This window comes from Strongylocentrotus purpuratus, unplaced genomic scaffold, assembly GCF_000002235.5.
Source record: "Strongylocentrotus purpuratus isolate Spur 01 unplaced genomic scaffold, Spur_5.0 spur5_scaffold_18, whole genome shotgun sequence".
NCBI lineage: Eukaryota > Metazoa > Echinodermata > Echinoidea > Camarodonta > Strongylocentrotidae > Strongylocentrotus > Strongylocentrotus purpuratus.
This window is the reverse complement of record NW_022145603.1, coordinates 24,892,734-24,916,407: the sequence shown is the minus strand read 5'-3', so window position 1 is coordinate 24,916,407 and position 23,674 is coordinate 24,892,734. Positions and strand designations below refer to the sequence as shown.

Sequence of the window (23,674 nt, the reverse complement as noted above, 5' to 3'; positions counted from 1 at the left end):
AGGGCGCTTCACATTTCTGTGTCTTGTAAGACCAGTGAGATCTCTAGCATAAATGCAGATATTTTTCGCGGTCTGAAATGCAATGATGGCAATATTTCTGCATGTCTATTGTCACATTCATGATCAGTGAGTAATTCACAACCGAAATATATTAAATATCTCATCTTCATTTTAAATAAAACTATTACAGGTACTAAGACTCTAATTTAAAACTTGCAGATTCTTGGATTGGGTCGTCACTACATCGTGAGCCACTGGAACAAGTTTGATGCGTTCATCCTGGTCGTAGCTCTGGTTGATATCATCATTGCAGAGACACTTTTGAAAGGCTCAATCACCATCAACCTGTCCTCTATCAAGGTCGTAAAGCTCTTCCGACTCCTACGAGGCCTGAGGATGCTCAGGCTCACTAAGGTACGGACAGGTGCTAGGTATCAAGTGTCAGTGTTAAACCAAAGGGTGTGGCTACAGTGTTGGTGTTAAATCGAAGAGTGTGGCCACAGTGTTGGTGTTAAATTAAAGGGTGTGGCTACAGTGTTGGTGTTAAATTGAAGGGTGTGGCTACAGTGTTGGTGTTAAATTGAATGGTGTACGTGGCTACAGTGTTGGTGTTAAATGAAAGGGTGTTGCTACAGTGTTTGTGTTAAACCTATGGTAGGCTACAGTGTTGGTGTTAAACCTATGGTCGGGTTACAGTGTTAGTGTTGTACTTATGGTCGGGTTACAGTGTTAGTGTTAAACCAAAGTGTGTGGCTACAGTGTTAGTGTTAAACCTATGGTCGGGTTACAGTGTTAGTGTTAAACATATGGTCGGGTTACAGTGTCAGTGTTAAACCAAAGGGTGTGGATACAATGTTAGTGTTAAATCTATGGTTGGGTTACAGTGTCGGTGTTACACCTATTGTCGGGTTGCAGTGTCAGTGTTAAACCAAAAGGTGTGGCTACAGTGGTGGTTTAAAACCTATGGTCAGGTTACAGTTTTAGTGTTAAACCAAAGGTTGTGGCTACAGTGTTAGTGTTAAACCTATGGTCTGGTTACAGTGTTGGTGTTAAACCTATGTTCGGGTTACAGTGTTAAACGAGGTGGGCTCAGTTGTAAAGTTATAGTGCTAGTTGCAAACCCGAGAGTAGTGCTACATTGTGTTTGTTAAAACCAGATGGTAGTGTAAATGTTTGGCAGGTTGTCAGGTATGGGTGCTAGCTTTCAAATATCAAGTGTTACACCAGATGGCAACTAGGCTATGGTGTTGAACCATATGGTGGGAAGAAATTGCGTTAACATTTTTCTGAGACTCACAATTTCCATGTTTCCTGTGATGACTGTGTTTACAAAAGCATAATGAATACTGGTACATAAAATGACAATTTCATCAAAGATGAGGGATTTTAGATCTAGAAATCATGAGGGGAAAAAAGTGGGGCGAGCTGTCTGAAAAGGCACCCCACCCTGGTCAACTTGACCATAGTGAGTTGTCCAGGGTATTGGGTCGAGTTGTCTGGGTTTCGATAATAGTACTATTGTGTTAATACTATTTTTTAGAGGATATGATAGACAGATTGACATAGTGTAAGTTTTAGTGTTAGATCAGACGTGGGCGTTAGATAAGACCCTATAGTGTTAGACCATATCTCTAGCTCTAGGTTTAAAAAATTTGCCTTAGTAGATAGTTTTCTTGAACACATAATATCCAAACAATATGTTTTTCTACTTTTAAAAATTGGTGTATCCCAAACTCTTAGGCCCTGATCCCTAAGCTGATTCTAGTGGTCAATGGTAAAATCAACAACCAGCTCAGCCTGGGTTACGACGTCGGCAAGGGCTACATCATCGGTGAAGAGGAGGTTGGCAAGATCATCGATCGCATGGTTGACAACAAGAAGATCCTGAGAGAGCTCAAACATATCTCAGAGACTGGACGACTCCAGGTGGTCAAGGAATTAGGTAGGTCAGGATCAGAATCAGGATTTTAGTCTTGTTTAAGTCTTGCAGGCTGCAGGGAAACAGTTTTAAAAGACACTACTCCAGGATTTTTCTCCACAACAATATATGTTTAGGATAAATTTAGACTTGTTCACATATCCCATGGTAAACCACCTGTTTTTCCCCTTTTTTCCCCTCCTTTTTTGTGTTTGTGTGTTTATTAAATAAATGGCAAATGGGGGTGAAAGGAGTAGCTGTGCCCACCAAGGTCCTATGCCAACTCATGTGCATAGATATGTTATACAGGTCTAAAAAAGTTAAAATCAATAAGTTTACGGTTTCGCCATGTGGGTAGTCCTGGAGGCGTTTCCAAAACTTGTCATCAGTGACAAATGACAGTTTTTGTTATAAGCTACTGAAATCCTTGCTTCTGATTCGTTATCACCAGATTTGTCACTGATTTTGTCATTGTAAAAAGGCTTTGTGAAACGGGCCCCTGAAAAGAAATTGGGTTTCAAAGGAGAGGAGGGAAAAGAAAAGAAAGTGAGAGAGGGGTTTTCTTTTAGAGTCGGCCTGTGAATCAAGGACAACTTGATATTGTATGGATAGAGGTAGATAGATTACAAGTGGCGTTCTTTCGTGAGTGGATCAAGTCTTGAGAAAGACTGGTGAACCATTATGAATGCAGAGAGAGAGAGAGAGAGATATTGAGATCAAAGCTTCACATTCAGAACAGGGCCCTGTCTTACAATTAGTTGATATTAAAGGTAAAGACCAGTTATGGTCATGGGATTGCATTGTGAAAGAAACGTTGTGGAATCGATCAGAAAAGGTTGATCATCTAGCATCTAGCATCTGCAAGGTTCTGGAATCATCAAAATGATAAGAAATTTGGCCCATTCTTCTAAAAGTTACAAGCACTATACACAGAAAGATGTATATGGGACTACCCTATATCTCTCACAGACCATGAGAGAAACAAATTTACCAAATATATGAATTAGGCGGTTTCCCGGCAAATTTTTTATCATCATGTATAAGTCAAAACATATTCTTTCACATGATTGGTAATGAGAGCTTCCATTTCATTTTTTGAAATTGGGGCGTTTCCAATACTGGTCTTTACCTTTAATCGCATCTTATTTGCAATTGATGTCGATTGTAACTATGTACATAAGAGATAGGAGACTGCAAACTTGCGATTGATTGGAGGACTTGCCATTGATTTGAATCAATCGTGACTCTTTATAATCGAGAGTGTGAAGTAAAGAATACTAGAGTATGCTAAAAAATGTGCATATGTGAGCGCGTCTTATGGGTACCTTTAGGTATAACGTTTTCTCCTGGGTTTAAGTAAGCAGTTTTCTTAGTAATACTTCTCTGATCTCTCACAGGCCTTCTACAGCGAGAGCACCCAGGCATTGCCGTGTCAGTCAAGACTCGTCAGGCCATCCGCACCATTCTCAACCACTCCCGCGAGACTATCCATGAACTCCAGGGGGCGGGCTTGCTTGACGAGATGGAAGCTCACAAACTGGAATTGGTCAGTCGCTGACACAAAATGCGTGTCATCATCAGCTCGAGATTGCCAAATAGCCCGCTATTTCTGATTTGGGAAATAATTCCGAAGTTACAAATCGCGTCCTCATCAGCTCGAGATTCAACCTCGAAACTTGAAACTCGACCTTGAGAAATTAGCTCAAGATATTTTGCTCAGCGTTTGTGCAAATTGCGAGTCTTCGGGCTGGTGAAGACGCACCGGACAAATAGCAGGATATTTTACCAAATAGTGGGATATTTTGCAAACTATCCCAACATATCTTGGGATGATTATCCCGACCAAATATCCCACTAATTGCAACTTCGGGCTGATGAAGACGCGATTACTAACTGGATAATTTGCGATCGGGATAGTTGAAATAGCGGGATATTTGGCAATCTCGAGCTGATGAAGACAGGCCTATTGTCATGTTCACACTATTCAGCTATAATAGCTATGTTCACATGGCACCATCATAGTTTTAACATTCAAGTTTCCATGACCTTGTTAATAAAAGCAACCCACAAATAATGCAGGTTCACACGGCTCCAATCAAAGCAGTGATTGCTTTAAGAATTTAGATCAAAATCCAGCCCAGCAGACGCAATTAACTACCAGCTGGCAAAATCTCAAAGTTAATTGCCTCAAAGTTCATCTAGAAATCTTCTGTCATATGTCCATGTTTAATATCAATGTAGTGTCTGCATGTTTCAATATGGGGTCCATTAAGCCTTGAAACTGTACTTATTTCCCTTTTGTTCATTTTGTTTTGTAGTCAAGATTTTTTAATAACAAATTTCTTTTTGAAATAATTCTTTTGGTTAAATATCCAGACGGTTGAGATCAAGATGAAGAGATTGATGAACGCTCCATCCAGTATTCCTCCTCCGCCTCCCGAGAACCTTCTCAAGAACGTTTCGTGGCTAGCTGGAGACATGAAACTCATCGACTTCATCAAGGTAAGATAGAACTGTGCATGCACTCACAATTAAGCTGAACATAGTACGGTAAGTGGTTGTTATCGGTCTTAGCCGTTGCCTTTCATGCATTAGTTTTTTTTTTGTTTTTTTTCTCTCTCTCTCTCTTTGTCTCTCTGTCTCTCTGTCTTATTCTCTCTCTTTGTCTCTCTGTCTCTCTCTCTTATTCTCTCTCTGTCTGCCTCTCTCATTTTCTCATTCTTTCTCTCTCATTCTCTCTCTCTTTCTCTCACCCTCTCTCTTTCGTTGTCTTATATACGAGACAGCAATTTCCCTTCTCTTTAAGACCACTCTGCCACCTAATTTCAGACAGTTACCTAGAGATGTTAAATGAATATTTGCTATTATAGTTTTTCACTAAAAATAAAATCAAAGGCATACCGTGCTAGAAATTCCTAATTCTTATTTTCAAATGTTGGCAGGTATGGTAGGGTCATGCATCTTTACATATATAATGAAACTCCTAGATCCTTGCTATTAGATGTAAAAAAAATTAATTTAAGATTGTTTTGTGACAGTATGGCTGGCAAATAAATCTCAAGTTTAATAGGCTCAGTTTAGTGCGCACATATAGATAAGCATCCTAACCCCACGCGCACTACTGCGCATCATGTACACGCACTAAAAGAACTGGAAACTATTGCACGCTTTCTAATGAAAAAGCGTGGAATAGGCTCAGTAAATTAATCACACATTAATCGCACATGACCCAATCATTTAATTAGGATCTAGGAGTGAGTTGTATAATACACAACCGACCATTCTGTTATTACTAAACTTGAAAGATGTATAAATGATATCAAAGCTTGGTCCACTGCTAATGATTTGAAGTTAAATGAGGATAAAACTGAGGTATATGTAACATCTCGATTCAGAAAGTCCTCCCATTTACCATCTGTCGAAATTGCTAATGTTCCGATACAACCTGTCAAAAGTGCACGTTACCTTGGTGTCATCTTTGAAAATGATCGATCTTAGGATGGATGATTATACAAAAAATATTTGTCGCTCAGCTTCATATGCCTTGTACAAGATAGGTCGTATTAGAAATTTTCTTGATCAAAAATCTACCGAAACGCTTATACATGCATTTATTACATGCCATCTTGATCAATGCAATAGCCTTCTTTATGGCCTTCCGGACTCGCACATTGCAAAACTCCAGAGAATCCAAAACTCTGCTGCCAGGCTTGTAACACGCACGCGTTCTTGTGAACACATCACCCCAGTACTTCGCGAATTGCATTGGTTGCCGGTGACGTACCGCATTATGTACAAAATCTTAGTTTTAACTTACAAATGCATTCATGAATTGGCACCAATTTATCTGCAAGAATTAATCGAGGAATGCAAACCCTCACGCAGTTTATGGTCATCTTCACAATTAAACCTTGTATCTACTTCTGTGTCAACTCTTTCTTATGGTAATCACTCCTTTCGCAAAGCTTCTGCTTAACTTTGGAACAGATTACCTTTAAATGTAAAAAAACTGTCAAACCGTTAACCTATTCAAAACTAGTCTCAAGACACATTTATTCAAAATTGCGTTCGATGATTATTTAACTCTGTTCACTTTGACGTGTATTCCATATGTATTGTAATTTGTATGTTGATTTGCATTTTTAGTTTTGTATAAGATGTAATTTTATATCAGTCTATTTTGTGTGTATAGCGCTTAGAGACTTTGGTGGTAAGCGCTTTATAAGTAACGTTTTTATTATTTTATTACAATATCACAGACACAGCTAACACGTCGAGTCATGCATCTCAGATATGTAAAAATGGAAACATTGTTAAACAATGCCTTTAAGATAAGAATTATGACTTATGTTTGTTTATGTTTCAACCAACCAGGCCCGTGCAAGTCTGCTTCACTTTGACTATGGTGAAGTGATCGTTAGAGAGGGTGACGAGTCGGACGGCCTCTTCCTTATTGTATCAGGACTCGTCAAGGTAAGCAACCCATGACAATCAATCAAGAGCAATATCTCAAACCTCTTTCTCTGATGTTCCTTCTCTGTCATTCTTTCGCTTCATACATTCTGTCAGTCCTTTCTTTCTTTTCTGTCTCCTATTTATCCTCTTGTGTTGTTACTGTTTCTTTTCTGACCTTGATCTCTCAATCTTCTGTTACCTATTCCTCTTCTTGTTCCGTCACTGTCTCTCTATTCTCTTTTGCTCCTGTTCCTCTTGATTTTTACGCCGCGTCTATTTCATCTTCTCTCAATGCCACATATCTGTCTTACATCTCTTAATCTCTTATCCCTCATCTCATTCTGCACCTGTGTTACATCCTTGCTTATCGTACCTTCTCTCTCTGTCTTTGTCACTTTCACTCCTCCCTTTCTCTCTCCCCTCTCTCTGTCTCCTATTCTTCCTCTTGTTCTCTTACTGTGTCTCATCCTTCCTCTTACCTTATCTCCTTATTTCCTCTTTCTCTCTTCTCTTTCTCATATTTATCCTCCAATTTAAACCATCTCATTCCTTCTTCACCTACCTTCTCTCCCTCGTCTGTTATCCTCTGTCTCATCGCTTCTATTTCACCTTCTCTCACCTTCCTTCCTTCTCTAGCTCTACGGCCTAAGTGCTTCCCTTGACCATGACAACCCTCGTGTGACTGCCGGCACGGAAGAGACCAAGGTCTTCTCTCTTCTATTTCTTATATTCAACCTCTAATTATGTTGCTCATACCTTCTATTTCACCTTCTCTCACCTTCCTTCCTTCCTTCTCTAGCTCTACGGCCTAAGTGCTTTCCTTGACCATGACAACCCTCCTGTGACCGCTGGCACCAAAGAGAATGAGGTCTTCTTTCTTCTCTTTCTTATATTCAACTCTAATTATGTTGCTCATACCTTCTATTTCACCTTCTCTCACCTTCCTTCTCTAGCTCTACGGCCGAAGTGCTTTCCTTGACCATGACAACCCTCCAGTGACCGCTGGCAGCGAAGAGAATGAGGTCTTTGAGGACTACCTGACTGTGGGTAACGTCATCGGCGAGATGGGTGTCCTCACGAAGAAACCTCGCAATGCAACAGTCACCTGTGAAACAACAGTGCAGGTGACTTACTAAGACCCCTCCCCCTCCCCTTCCCCCTCCCTATCCCCTCCCCCTTCCTCTTCCCCTCCCCCTTGCCTCAAACTTCGCTCCCCCTTGCCTCCCCCTGTATACATACACATACAACAATATATGTATTTATTTATTTATTTATTTATATTTAAAAAAAAATATATATATATATATATATATATATATGAGAACAATTCGATGTGCATTTCCAATGAGCATAATAATTTTGTTAATACCATGTTAAGCTCACTGAACTTTACATGATCTGACTACAATCCGATTTGGAATAACATAGCTCTTTATTTGAATATTGATAAGCAGTTCCACAGCATTATCAAAACCTTTTAGACTAAATAGCTACTCTTGGAAATACTAATGAAATCATACCTAAGTTATGGTAGAGATGTGACAAAATCGGGGCATCTCTCAAATGTTATCTCTTAAGATTACAGCATATCGGTGATGACATTTCAACAACACCAAAAAGTAAAAATAGACTGGCTGAATATCAAAATAAACAAATATTCCATGTCGACGCTCTAACTTTTATATGATATAAAATAGTAGTTCATGTAGCCAGACAAGACAACCATGGACATTTCTTAAAACATTTCTTTTCAAAAATACTTTCCAACTTTAATGAGAGGAAGTATGTTGAGTATATCTCACTCTTCTTATGTTACTCTATCCACCTTTCCTTCTTACTCTTGCTTACAGCACATAAAGACATATTGTGATATGCCCTATATAAGTACGGTATATTATTATTATTTGAATTGGCTTCAACTTTTGGATGATATCTTCTTACATATGGCAAGATGATTAACCCCTGATTTCTGCATTCCTAATATCCTAGGTATACTTCATCACTGTGGAGGACATGAACATTGCCATCGATACATTCACCCTCTACCCATCGCTGGAGTATCGTCTGTGGCGTGTGGTCGCCATCAGAATCGCCACCCCCCTCATCATGGAACAGATGGCCTTTCAGGTAGGTATCGTGATATCAACAATGATGATGATAGTTGTGATGGTGATACTTATCATCTGTGGCATGTGGTGGCCATCAGAATTGCCACCCCCCTCATTATGGAACTGATGGCCTATGGTGATATTAACAATGATGATGATAGCATACCTGCCAACCCTTCCGAATAATCCGGAATATTCTGATATTCTGGATTTCTAGGACCTAACAATTCAGAATATTCAGGGTTTTTTTTGTTTTGTTTTTTGTTTTTTGTTGCTTAAGCCAATTAAGCTTGATCATGTGCCACAATTTGAGAGTTCATATATTGTGTGTGTGGAATGGCTACATGATAGAGCAGCGAATTTGTATTCGCTTTTTGTACAGATTTATAGCGTATTGCCAGTTACACTGCTGCTGCATGTGTGAATGCCTGTTAACCCTTACTGTACTGGGGGGGGGGGGGCCTGGGAGGCCCCCCCCCTCGACATTTTTGGAGATCGCGCCGCAACCGCTCGGAATTTTGAATTGGCGTTTCATGACTTTTTTCCTTCAAGTCTTACGCACATTTTGATACCATTTTCGTCGAAATCGGATATACCTGTAAGGTGTTACATAACAATTAGTATGCGCATGTCATCAAAAAAGTGCTATAATTGCATATATTCATGTACAAGCAGAAATGTGAAGATATGAATTGATATCAAATTGCTTTTATATGTTTCTCAAAGTAACTTGATATATTTCAGAACAAAAGAATACATTAGAAATAAAACAAGAGATATAATGACAAATAAAAAACAATGAAATACATAAGAAAATAAAAAGTTGAAAATCGCATCAAATTTGCATTAATTATCATTATTAATTACATCAAATAACTATTTTTTGTGTTAGAAAAGAAGTTTCATATGAACAATGAGTTTCAACATAACAAAAGTGGAGTCTGACAATTTTTGTAATGATTCTAGTTCCCTGTATATTACCAGATTAGATATTCATGAATGCGTAATTTGCGTATTCATGATGTATGCAAATTAACCTATGCATTTTCAAATATCATAAAAATAATGAAACCTCATGAATTTGAGATGAAGGAAACATTTATTCAATACATTTTCAAGATTCTTCACAAGTCTACGGACAAATACAGGTGTATGTAGAGTTTTCTGTAAAATTATGCATAAAATTAGCATTTTGCATAATTAATTAGGCTATAACGACAAAAATTTGCATATTAGGAAAAAACTAATTATACCATCTTGTTCCTTACATAAATATCTACAATCATGCAAATTTTCGCGTTCATCGGACATTCGACGGCCGAGATCATAGGAAGGGGGGGCCTCCGAGGCCCCCCCCCCCCCCAGTCAGAGAGTGCTCGAAATAGCCCAGTACAGTAAGGGTTAAGGGTACAGATTTCTTATTTTCGAAGGCATACCCTGCTAGAAATTCCTAATTCTTATTTTCAAATGTTTGTAGGTATGTTATAGTTGTGCTGATAATGATGATGATGATGATGATGATGATAATTATCGTCTGTGGCTCGTGGTGGCCATCAGAACTCCACTCTTCAAGTAACAGATGGCCGCCTAGCTATCTGATAGCTGGATCTTCTCACACCCCTTCCCTTATGTGTCGTAGTCGAATGGTTTAAGCACTTGACTTGAAATTCAAAGGCTGTGGTTCGATCCCTGACACGGCACTAATGTCCTTTGGCAAGGCATTAATCTTTGTTTGCCACACTTGACCCAGGTATGTTGAATGGGTACCTAGCAGGATTTCATTTCTTGAAATGCTGGAGCGCTGTAACCCTTACAAAAAAGTTCTATAGAATTCTATTAAAAAAAATCTATAGAATTGCGTATAGAAATTCTATAGAATTTTTTTTATAGAATTCTATAGAAATGTTTTATAGAGATTCTATAGAAAAGTGGGCCACTTTTCTATACAAATTCTATAGAAATCTATAACGGACCTCTATAGAATCTCTATGAAATATTCTATAGAATGGCCTATAGAAATTCTATAGAATTTGTTTTATAGAATTGTATAGAATTTTTTTGTAGAGAATTCTATAGACCATTTTATTCTATAGCAATTCTATAGAAATGTTTTATAGAGATTCTATAGAAAAGTGGGCCACTTTTCTATACAAATTCTATAGAAATCTATAACGGATCTCTATAGAATATCTATAAAACATTTCTATAGAATGGCCTATAGAAATTCTACAGATTTTTTTTATAGAATTCTATATAAGTTTTTTTGTAAATAATTCTATAGACCATTTTTTACCAGTTGAAAACCAGTTTATTATTCAGTAGCGACCAATAATAAATTGATAATCAATATTACATGACATCTGGCCACCGACTAAACCATATTTATATAGACTCCTGCAATTGCTCCATCACAAAGATCATTTGAAGCAAAATACAGTTGAGTATATATTGTTAATTAAGTAGTGGGAGATCTTACATACATATGTACAAAATTATACATGTTTTTACTGGTTAGTAAAATATTTATATTAATATAACTATTTTACGTCTTAAGTTACATGTTTAAAAAAATCATATATATTATATTTGTCAATAATGGTCTAAGAAAATATAAATCACAAAATTGATGTTAATTGTCACATTTGCTTGACAGATCATGATAATTACATTTTCTGTGAAAACATGCAAATTATCATGAATATGCATGAGATACATATCTTCATATAGAACAAAAATGTTATAGAATTCTATAGAAATTTAGATCTATAGGAAACTTATTCTATAGAATTCTGTAGAGAAAACTGATTTCTATAGACATCCTTAAAAATTCTATAGAGAAGTGGGGACGCCATTTTTTATATTAAATTTTCTATAGAAATTTAAATCTATAGAAAACTTATTCTATAGAATTCTATAGAGGAAACTCATTTCTATAGACAACCTTAAAAATTCTATAGAGAATTAAATTTTCTATAGAAATCATAAATCTATAAAAAAATTATTCTATAGAATTCTATAGAGGAAACTCATTTCTATAGACAACCTTAAAAATTCTATAGAGAATTAACTTTTCTATAGAAATTTAAATCTATAGAAAACTTATTTTATAGAATTCTATAGAGGAAACTGATTTCTATAGACAACCTTAAAAATTCTATAGAGAATTAACTTTTCTATAGAAATTTAAATCTATAGAAAACTTATTCTATAGAATTCTATAGAGGAAACCGCTTTCTATAGAGAATCCTTAAAAGTTCTATAGAGAATCTGGAATGTTATAGAGTTCTATAGAACTCTATAAAGCGTTCTATAGAATTCTATACAACTTTTTTGTAAGGGAATGGCAGCTAGGCTAAAGCCGGGGTAAAAATAAATGCGCCTCCAAATAGATTTTCTAGATAGACGGCGCGATAGAAAAACATATTATTATTATTACCTTCAAACCATTGCTATCAATTCAACTCACACCTCGTAATCAAATAATTTATCAAATGTGGTTGAGTACAGATAAGTTGTATAATGAACTCTTACTATATCAATCAAGTAATATTATGGTTGTATTATGGTTGTTGTATACCTAATATTATTAGACATGATTTGTTATGTATGTAATACTTATGTTAAAATGTATAACCTTGTATTTGTGATTTGAACCCAGTAATAATATCAATCAAACAAACAAGTAATTCAACTGCCATTTTTCAATGTTTCACACAGGGCTGGACCCAGGAGAAAGTTAAGTTACATCTCGAGCGTGGCTACCTTGTGGACCTAGCGGAGTCTCATTTTCAATTCAACATCGATGCAACCCTGGAAGATGTCATTCTTATCAATGTAAGTTGCTTTCTTACAATTAAGTACAACATTCTATACTACCTTTAATTAGCCTACCCGTTCAATCCTGATATTTGAATTAAAGTTTAATCGTACTTGTAAAGGGATTGGGTAACTGTGCCTCAGATTCTAAACAAAAATCCTGGATTTAGCTCATGCTGCAATCATAATTATAAACCTTAGGTCATACATGAATCCCAGGACTTTTACAAGCCAATCACCTGTCTGATTATCAAGATATCTATGGTTGGAATTACAAATTTCAAAATTTGTTTTCCTAATGGTTTTTATAACCCTACAGTCTATTGGGGGAAAAATGAGTATGGTAAAACCGGTTGCTCAAAGATTTTTACTTTTTTGAGGCACTTCATGATCATTTTGAAGCGCAATTTTGTTAGGGCTTTGATATTACACCATATCCCAGACACTGAGAACACATAGGGCCATTGTTAAATAAAGCCTTTAAAGAAGAAAACTTGAGGGTATAGCTTATAATGCTCCACCGGTGAGTTGGCTCAGTCACTAGAGCGTTCATGTCTGTCAGACTTGACACTCCTGTTGCCAATCTAAAAAGAAAATCTTAACATAATAAAAAAAACATTAAAAAAAAAATCTTGTCTTTGAGGGTACGGCTTAATGCTCACTTATGTCGAAAAATCCAAAGTCCCTGCCTATTTAAATCCCCTGCTCTGTCTACAAGCTCAGGTTCCAGTGCAAATATCGTGTTGCCAATTAAAAAAAGAGAAGCTTATAGAGGTTATACATTCATTTCATGCCATTACCTAGCTACGGTAGAGTGTACCACACTCACACGTGTAAAAAAAGCCCATGCCTCATCCCATGCTCAATTTACAAGAGCACTCACCACTTGAGTACAAATATGTTGCCAATTCAAAGAAGAAAATCTGGGGCCTGTTGCGTAAAAATTACCATTGATGGCAACTTTGCGATCAATGGCAACTACCATGGTAACAGGGCTGAACAGCCAATCAAAATCAAGGTTTCCATGTAGTTACCATTGATGACAAACTTACCATCAGTGGTAAGTTTTATGCAACGGGGCTAACGGTTTGTAAATTTATTTCATTTTAATCCTGTCATTTAGGGCACGGCTTACAATGCTCATACGCGTGAAGAGATCCGGAGTCCCTGCCTCATCTCGCGCACCGTTCACAAGCTCACGTTCCAGTACACTGCCGCAGAAGAGCCACGCCTCTTCGTGGTGCGGAACGCTGAATACAACGGGCCTATTCTGGACGGGAGACTAGATGTGGACAGCAAACGGTCTCTAGTGAGTTCTCCCAATTTTATTCAGTGATTCAGTTGCAAGTTTTGGGAAACAGGCCTGATATTTATCCAATTTAAATCGTTTTCCCGATTTTTTTTTCCCCCCCAATTTTGTTTGTTCCTCCCCGCCCCTGATTTTTACCCCTATTTTCCTAATGTTTTCCTTATTTACCTGTTTTTCCTGTTTTTTCCTATTTTCCCCCAATTTTCTTACTCAAAAGAGGGAGGGAGGAATATTGTTAGATGCCATTATTTTGTTCTTCCCAAATTTTTTTAAAATGTTAATTGTAATTGTTTAATGTAATTATAAGTTCATTAGAAAAAGGAAAAAAAGGGCCCTGTTTCGTGAAATTTGTTATCAATAACAAGTGTTATATACCTCACTTAAGTAATCCAGCCATCTGATTGGTCGAAATTGCATTCATAAACTTTGACTGTTCCCGAAAATTCCCGGTAACCATGGTTAAAAAACAGTTCAAAATCCCAATAACCATGGTTACCGGTAAAATAGTTCAGTCTCCATGGTTACCCCATAGGTTTACATGTTAAAAAATGGTCTGAGCGTTCGAGGATACCGTACGTGTACGAAGAATTGGTCGGTAATTTCAATACATTTGAATCTCGATCGATCTAACCGACAATTTTTATCTTGCATTGTTGACATGAAGACGAAAATAAACTTCCATTAAGCCAAAACAACATCTGCCGATAGATCTTGATCTAAGTTCGTGCCAATACGCATTGCAAAAGTAAAAGAAGGGCCCGATTAATGGAGCAGCCGCGAATCAATCACGCGAAGCCGTTTTAAATCCATTTTAATGTATATATTAGAGAAAACTGTTAAGTATGGTAACAGAGCGCGATAGCCGTGCGGTTTAAGGCGCTGATTTTAGATACATCACCTTTTGTACGCAAGAGTTCGAATCCCATCTTCGACAAAAGTTTTTTATTTTTTATTTTTTATTTTTTAGTCTATTTTTTTTCGGCATATAAAAGTATTAATGACTGCTTTAATATTTGAGAAATAGTTGTTTGTATACGCTCTCGGGAAGGTTACAATTGGGCTATTGCCCTCGGCACGCCTCGGGGCAATAGCACAATTCTAACCTTCCCTTGAGCGTATAAAAACAACTATTTCTCTCAAAGCAGTCATTAATACTATACTATAACTCTCTGAAACTGTTGCTCACAGCTAATGAATTGCAGCTATTTCAGTAAAACAATTATTTCAATGTGCTGTTGGTAACAGGTTTTATGAAAACAGTCCCAGATGGAGTTAAAGGGCTTGTCAATAGAAGCAAAAGAGTTATGAATTTTTAATGACATGAAAAACTTTGAAAATCACTAGACAAATTGGCAACTCACTCATGAGGCTCTGACGTCATTGCCTCACTATCCACTAATTGTTTGCTTATATTGATAATATAAATTTCCATTCTTCCCCCGAAAATATATGTGTATGTATATTTCTGTTACCTTGATTTCAAAGGTATACATGTATATAGGATTTGATATGACTTGAAGCTGTAAGTTGCTATTCTGTTGTCATCCCTTTGCTTAATGATACACCGAGATATCACAGCCTCAAATCTTCCAGTTTTGGAGAGGTTACCATCAAAGGTAGGAGTTCGTACACAGTATGATTGAAGCAATACTGTGGGGTCCTTCAGACAGGTCTTCAAGCTATAGGTGTCGAGTTCAAACTTTACTGAAACATCCAATCTAAAATCTCAACCATTAATAGGCCTTGCCCTTGTCTGTTATTGTTCCAATTATTGATCGAATTACTTGACCGTTGGAGCCGCCCGTAGAATATAAAACATGCTTGCTTACAATATATTTTATCACCTGACAAAGTGTTGCAGCGGCGCACGGAATGTCACGATCTTTTGTTGTCCATACATTGCAAGACAAACGAATATCACTAGCGATATTATTTCCAATATTGATGTCCTTGTTCACAACAGATTTCCATCACAGAGATATCTTCCAACATGTGCCTGAAGCACGCTGCCGAACTTCGTCAGAAGAACTCCAAGGTGATGCTATCTAGGAAAAGCAGTGGCGCTGCTGCAAAGGAGGAAGAGGACTGCATCCCCAACACCTCTGATGTGGAGCAGGCAGCAGGGGTGTCACCATCGGTCCCAACCAAGACCACGCCCAAGCCTAAGAGCTTCCTCCCCAGCCTGGGCTTGTCCATGTCTAAGGAAAGGGTGAACGGCGAAGCGGTGGAGGAGTCGCCCGTGAAGACAAAACAGGGCGAGGAAACGCCCGAAACGGAGGAAGGCGCGGCCCCTAGGGTCAACGTTTAATCGCAACAACGCACCTTAAGAACACCAACTTTAAGCTTGATCATTTTTGCATACAAAAGAGTGACAAAAGGATCTCTGAGCACAACATATTTTAAAGTTCACTTACAAAAGATGTTTTCAAAAAGGATCTGTGTGCAAAACAATTTTTCAAATATTGCATTGAAAGGATACAAAAATAGAATGCAACATTGCAAGCTCTATATTTTTCCAAGGATTTTATTACAAAGAGGTCTTTACTGGCAAACAAAATATGTCTCGCAGATAAGCCTAGCAATGTTTACCAATGCTTCAAGTTGTTTGTGAGATTTTGTGCTAACAAAGGTACGGAAAGTATATTGCATTGGTTTAAAAAGTATGCAACGCCATCGACATTTTGAAAAACATGCTCATTGATATTAATAGTCATATTCGAGTGAGCTGCAACAAGAATACTTCAAATTTAAAGCCAGTTAATACACGGCAAAGTGAATATATTATATTCAAGGTCCACGGATTAGTTGTTCATTAATTTGAGGATTTTGAAGATGTTAAATTAATCATGATTGGATATGAGGAAAGTGTTGGGAAACTAGACAAAAATCATGGTGAAACAATTGATATAAATTTCTTTGAAGTACATTTTACAAGAATATCTTGAGACTTGGAAATAGAGTCATTTTGCTTAAAGCAATGTCTTTCCTGAAATAAAGATAATGAAATATTTTCATTATAAATGTGAGCTATTATTATTATTATTATTATCATTACAATGTGTGCTATTAAAGATAATAAAACTATTCAGTGTGAATGAAACACAAGAAGTATTTTGAAGAAGAAAACAAATATTGCCTCTCCTGTGCCATTTTCTTAAAATTGTATATATATTTTTTTTAAATTAGTGTAAAACATGTTTTGTAAATTTGCATATCACTACATACAGGTACCGGTATACTAATTGTCATATTACAATAATTTTCAAAGTAATAATATTGTAGATGAACTTATTACATCATTAATAGAGAAAGTGATGATAAAGATGAAAGAAAATGGGAACGAGAGGAAGAGGAAGGGATGATGGGTAAGAAAGAGAGGAGAAAGGTTAAAAGGAGAAATAGTTGAACAACTCTAAGGGATCGCAATTAGAACAACGCAAGAAAGAATAAGTTCATGAGATGATTGGTTTGGTAATAGTTAATTGTTTTTTGCAATGAACATGTACAGTTTGATATATTCTCCAAGTGGAAGCATTTTTCTAGAAGAAAAAACACAATAATAATTCAGTTTTAAAGAGAAATATTAAAAAATCAAGGGCTATATGTTCCACGTATACAAAAAATATCAATTTTTAAGGTGACGCATAACGTTTAAGAGGGTTTCATTTTACGGATAATCTTTGATTTTTAGTCTGCAGTGAGACATAGAGTGAGAAGCGTATTTTGAGGATGCAAATAGAAAAGGAACATTACTACCTCGGGCACAACACCACATTGACTCTAAACAAACGCAATTTTTTGCCATTGGGTGTTTTTCTGCTTTTTTTGGGGGGATGGTCTGTGGTTGATCGATTTCACTGAAATAGAAGCTGTCCAGGGGGCCCGTTTCACAAAGCATTTTTCAATGACAAATGACAAAAATCAGTGAAAAATCTGCTAATTACCAATCAGAAGCAAGGATTTCAGTAGCTTATAACAAAAACTATCATTTGTCACTGATGACAAGTTTTGTGAAATGCCCCCAGTTTTGGCCCTGATTCTTCCTCCTTCTTGAAAGAAACTAGAACAAAATTTTATCTTCAAAAGACTTTCGTGTCTGAAGAAAAATAGTGCACTGTTCGCTTAAGGGGTGGGGGGGGGGGGGGGTTAGATAATGTTCACTTTTGCAAAAATTGTTGGTCTCTTTGAACACGGACCTAAATGTACAATATAAAATGAAGCAAACCATTTGTTATAATGGATGATGTTCTGGTATAGTTATTTCTCCTTTCAAATGATATTCAAAAGGCCAGTGTAAGTCGAGCCCTGTTAGTAAATGGAGGGAAAGATATACATAAAGACAGAGAGAGAGTGATAGAGATAGATAGATAGAGACATTGGAAATTATGATTAACATTTATGATCGCAATTATTTTCAAAAATTCAACCTAAGGGCAACTATACCCTTTTGTATATCCAATAGATCCTTTTCAGATTACGTGATAAGGTCATCGTCATATTCGCTGATTTCCATAGGTGTCGCACAATGCCATTGAAATTGTCTAAAGCAGGGCTCCCACTTATAGCCGAGTTGGAACCTCGAGTTGTGGCGAGCTGGCGCGACCTTATGGCAAGCCGTTTTGTTATTAATTGATATCAAGAAGTCAATTCTTGATATCAAGAAATAATTCTACGTTGTAAAGCAATGGTAATTCTTGATATCGAGAATTCGATTTCGTGATATCAGGAATTCAATTTCGTGATATCAGGAATTCGATTTCGTGATATCAAGAATTGAATGCTTGATATCAATTAGAAATATGTTTTAATGATAAAACTGCTTGCCATAAGATTGCGCCAGCTCGCCACAACTCGAGGCTCCAACTCGGCTAAGTGGGAGCCCTGCTTTAGGTTGAATTTTCATCTCCTGCTACCAATATCTCTAATATTGTGACCAACTCGGACCGGGTTGGCCAAACTCTCTTGATCTATGGCACTGATCTGGTAAAGCCCATAGCTCCCTCTCTCGCAGTTTTAGAGACATTGTTTCTGGACTAACTTATTCGTGTTTAGCCTCGTTCAGATATGACGTGGCAAAACAGCTACGTTTATTTATTTCTCTTTTTAAAAAGTATTAATATGACGTAAATGTTAATACGCGTCACGCACTCACATTCAGCATTTTTTGGTTCTGTTAATGCTCAGTGAATTCGTGCAGCACCTAAGGTGTGGGCGGTCGGTATCCATTTAAACGTTAACAAACTGTGGCGGCTTTATTTACGGCGGTTTACTGCGCCATATCTGAACAGGCCTTGACACCTAGAACCGGTCTCCCCTATACCCATCCCTCCCCTTACACAAAACTACTCTGAAAGAAAAAAAAAATGGGGGATACCATTGCTTATATTCGCTGCTCCTAAATAAACAAACCAGTATATGCATGTATCCTGTCAATAATGGAATAACAAGAATCGAGAAGCCATAGTTAGCGTACACCAACGTCCTTATTAGGGACTTTTAGATTTGCACAACGGAGAACGTGGACTGCCCTTTTAAGGCAATGTAACGTCCTTTTCAGGCACTGGCAGTGACGTCACATTGCCTTAAAAGGGCAGTCCACGTTCTCCGTCGTGCAAATCTAAAAGTCCGAATGTACGGCAGCCAATTTAAGGTATTCACTGTCCTGTCTATATGAAGGGGCAAAGGGGCAAATTCCCCCCCCCCCCACCCCTTCGATCCCCCACTGAAGTCATACTCTACATATCAAAATAAGGATTATCTAGATACATTTCTTGGCAATGATTCCCGCGGTTTTATCGATCGAAATTTATTCATAAATTAAAGCTTCGGGATAATATGAACAGTATCTGTCGGGATTGGGTCGTATTGACGGGGTCATCTCTTTGGAGCGGGGTTGGTTAAGAAGAACAGCACCAAGTGTTGAGAACTTTAGAAGCTCGCTTTAGCATGTACCACCTGCCATACAAGTTAGTGACTTGCGGAATACCGCACTCCTGACTTCAATTTCAGAAGATTCAGAAGATGAAATATCAACAAAAGAGGGAGAAATGGAGAGGAAAAAAAATTAGTTCCAGTTTTGTGGGCAACTCGGAGTGTATTATATTTCTGAAGAGGCCAATGGTCGTACGTAATTTTGCGGGCTATTTGTGTTATCTAGTGAATGTAATTTCACACTTGTTCTTTAACATATTTATTCAATATATTATATATCCTTGATAGTTATCATTCGTTAACATAAATTTCGAAAATGGCGCTACAAGCTAAAGCAAAATATTGAATGCGAATCTGAATTTGAACACATATATACAAATATATTGTTTTACTATCACGTTGTATTTTTTTTTCCTTAAACAAATTGTAAAAAGTAATGCGAGTAATTTGATTGATTGTTATCTCTGTATTATATTCCAGAAGATACCACTCCTTGTTATTGTAATTTTTGTAATTTTGACTTTTGCACTCAATTATCTATGTAACACCATTAATGTGAAATTAGTTATCCATTGTTATAAAAGAAAATGAGAATGATCCTATTTTAGGGATTATAATCAATACAAATTTGAATTGAATTGAAAATTGTTTTAACAAAAAATAAAATAAAGAAAAGTATATAGCCCTTCTCATTCCTCCAACCTCTCCCACTGAAATCAGGCGTTTCGGAACGCCCCCCCCCCCCACCCTGACAAGAAAGGCAAGGTATGTCTAAGAACGCCTCCGACTGTTACGACATTCATGTTTTGCTGAGTTCTGGGAAGAGGTGAAAATAATTTGTGAGCGTTACAAATCGTGACGAATTTGTATGCCACATGATTGTGTGGTCCCATATACATCTTTCTGTGTACAGTGCTTGTAACTTTACCAAGACTGGGCCAAATTTCTTATCAATTTGATAATTCCAGAACCTTGCAGTACACACCAATATAAGTATATGCTAATGATCGATTCCACACCGTTTGTTTTACAATGCAATCGCATGACCAGAACTCAACTTTATCTTTAAACTTGTTCAATTTTTAGGGATTCTTCCTAATATTTCATTCCGGATCATGTATCATAATAATTATACGGAAGGACAGAGGGAGGTTTGTACTTTATTATGTTTCCTCTACTGGGCTCTGTTTCATGAATACTGGTTACATTGTATTAGTGACAATTTACAATAACTGCTATAAGCTACTGAAATCGTGACTTTTGATTGGTTGAGGGCATATCATAGAGTTTAACAGGGCCCTCAAATTGCACGTTGGTCGCTCTTTGATAATAATAAGGGCGTAGCATGGGGCCAATCATAGAGGGGGCCGGGGTGCAGGAAGGGTGCAGCGATCTTGGCACCTTGGCACCTCACTACATACAGGTACCGGTATACTAATTGTGATATTACAATAATTTTCAAAGTAATGATATTGTAGATGAACTTGTTACATCATTAATAGAGAAAGTGATGATAATGATGAACGAAAATGGGAACGAGAGGAAGAGGAAGGGATGATGGGTAAGAAAGAGAGGAGAAAGGTTAAAAGGAGAAATAGTTGAACAACTCTAAGCTAGGGATCGCAATTAAAACAACGCAAGAAAGAATAAGTTCATGAGATGATTGGTTTGGTAATAGTTAATTGTTTTTGCAATGAACATGTACAGTTTGATAACCAAGTGGAAACATTTTTCTAGAAGAAAAAACACAATAATAATTCAGTTTTAACCCTTACTGTACTGGGCTATTTTGAGCACCCACTGACTGGGGGGGGGGGGGGGGGCCTGGGAGGCCCCCCCCCCCCTATGATCTCGGCCGTCGATTGTCCGATGAACAAGAAAATTTGCATGTTTGTAGATATTTACGTAAGGAACAAGATGGTATAATTAGTTTTTTCTGAATATGCAAATTTTTGTCGTTAGCCTAATTAATTATGCAAAATGCGCTAATTTTATGCATTTTACCGAAAACGTGTTAAACTCCACTTTTTGAATGTTGAAACTCATTATTCATATGAAACTTCTTTTCTAACACAAAAAAGTTATTTTAATGTAATTAATAATGATAATTTATGCAAATTTTGATGCGATTTTCATTTTTTTTTTTTTTTGATGACATGCGCATACTAATTGTTATGTAACGCCTCTCAGGTATATCCGATTTCGACGAAAATGGTATAAAAATATGCGTAAGACTTGAGGGAAAAAGTCATGAAACAACAATTAAAAATTCCAAGCGGTTGCGGCGCAAGCTCCGAAAATGTCGAGGGGGGGGGCCTCCCAGGCCCCCCCCCCCCCAGTACAGTAAGGGTTAAAGAGAAATATTAAAAATCAAGGGCTATGTTCCACGTATACAAAAAATATCAATTTTTAAGGTGACGGGTAACGTTTAAGAGGGTTTCATTTTACGGATAATCTTTGATTTTTAGTCTGCAGTGAGACATAGAGTGAGAAGCGTATTTTGAGGATGCAAATAGAAAAGGAACATTACTACCTCGGGCACAACACCACATTGACTCTAAACAAACGCAATTTTTTGCCATTGGGTGTTTTTCTGCTTTTTTTTGGGGGGGGGGTGGTCTGTGGTTGATCGATTTCACTGAAATAGAAGCATTTTTCAATGACAAATGACAAAAATCAGTGAAAAATCTGCTAATTACCAATCAGAAGCAAGGATTTCAGTAGCTTATAACAAAAACTATCATTTGTCACTGATGACAAGTTTTGTGAAACGCCCCCAGTTTTGGCCCTGATTCTTCCTCCTTCTTGAAAGAAACTAGAACGAAATTTTATCTTCAAAAGACTTTCGTGTCTGAAGAAAAATAGTGCACTGTTCGTCTAAAGGGGTGGGGGGGGGGGGGTTAGATAATGTTCACTTTTGCAAAAATTGTTGGTCTCTTTGAACACGGACCTAAAATGAAGCAAACCATTTGTTATAATGGATGATGTTCTGGTATAGTTATTTCTCCTTTCAAATGATATTCAAAAGGCCAGTGTAAGTCGAGCCCTGTTAGTAAATGGAGGGAAAGATATACATAAAGACAGAGAGAGAGAGTGATAGAGATAGATAGATAGAGACATTGGAAATTATGATTAACATTTATGATCGCAATTATTTTCAAAATTCAACCTAAGAGCAACTATACCCTTTTAGGCTTTTGTATATCAGATTACGTGATAAGGTCATCGTCATATTCGCTGATTTCCATAGGTGTCGCACAATGCCATTGAAATTGTCTAAAGCAGGGCTCCCACTTATAGCCGAGTTGGAACCTCGAGTTGTGGCGAGCTGGCGCGACCTTAATTGATATCAAGAAATCAATTCTTGATATCAAGAAATAATTCGACATTATAAAGCAATGGTAATTCTTGATATCAAGAATTCGATTTCGTGATATCAGGAATTCGATTTCGTGATATCAGGAATTCGATTTCGTGATATCAAGAATTGAATTCTTGATATCAAGAAATATGTTTTAATGATAAAACTGCTTGCCATAAGATTGCGCCAGCTCGCCACAACTCGAGGCTCCAACTCGGCTAAGTGGGAGCCCTGCTTTAGGTTGAATTTTCATCTCCTGCTTCCAATATCTCTAATATTGTGACCCCGGCCCCCCCCACTCAGGTTTCAAAATGACCGCATGCGTGTTGCCAAAATGTCCTTTTCGTAACAAAAGAAAAAGGTCGAGCCGTATTGACTTTACACACCGGACTTTTGCTGAAAAGGGGGGGTCCGGAAAAAGGCTCGTATACAAAAGAAAAAGGTCGAGCCGTATTGACTTTACACACCGGACTTTTGCTGAAAAGGGGGGGTCGGTTGGAACACGCATATGCGTACCCTAAATAACACTGAGTGGGGGGGCAACTCGGACAGGGTTGGCCAAACTCTCTTGATCTATGGCACTGATCTGGTAAAGCCCATAGCTCCCTCTCTCGCAGTTTTAGAGACATTGTTTCTGGACTAACTTATTCGTGTTTAGCCTCATTCAGATATGACGTGGCAAAACAGCTACGTTTATTTATTTCTCTTTTTAAAAAGTATTAATATGACGTAAATGTTAATACGCGTCACGCACTCACATTCAGCATTTTTTGGTT

The 23,674-nt window shown here is 37.4% G+C and overlaps 1 protein-coding gene across 2 annotated transcripts in view; it reads left to right on the top strand.

The window, feature by feature from the left end:
- Positions 1–16,614, top strand: part of NHE (sperm-specific sodium proton exchanger) — a 31,534-nt gene extending 14,920 nt beyond the window's left edge. The window contains 10 exon segments of one of the 2 annotated variants that reach the window (NM_001098457.1): positions 220–414; positions 1,741–1,942; positions 3,316–3,464; positions 4,295–4,420; positions 6,293–6,391; positions 7,327–7,497; positions 8,363–8,500; positions 12,199–12,315; positions 13,421–13,606; positions 15,570–16,001. In NM_001098457.1, coding sequence (NP_001091927.1) covers positions 220–414; positions 1,741–1,942; positions 3,316–3,464; positions 4,295–4,420; positions 6,293–6,391; positions 7,327–7,497; positions 8,363–8,500; positions 12,199–12,315; positions 13,421–13,606; positions 15,570–15,914 — 1,728 coding nt within the window. In that variant the 3' untranslated portion in view covers positions 15,915–16,001. 2 annotated transcript variants of the gene reach the window in all.
- Positions 16,615–23,674: the final 7,060 nt, after the last annotated feature.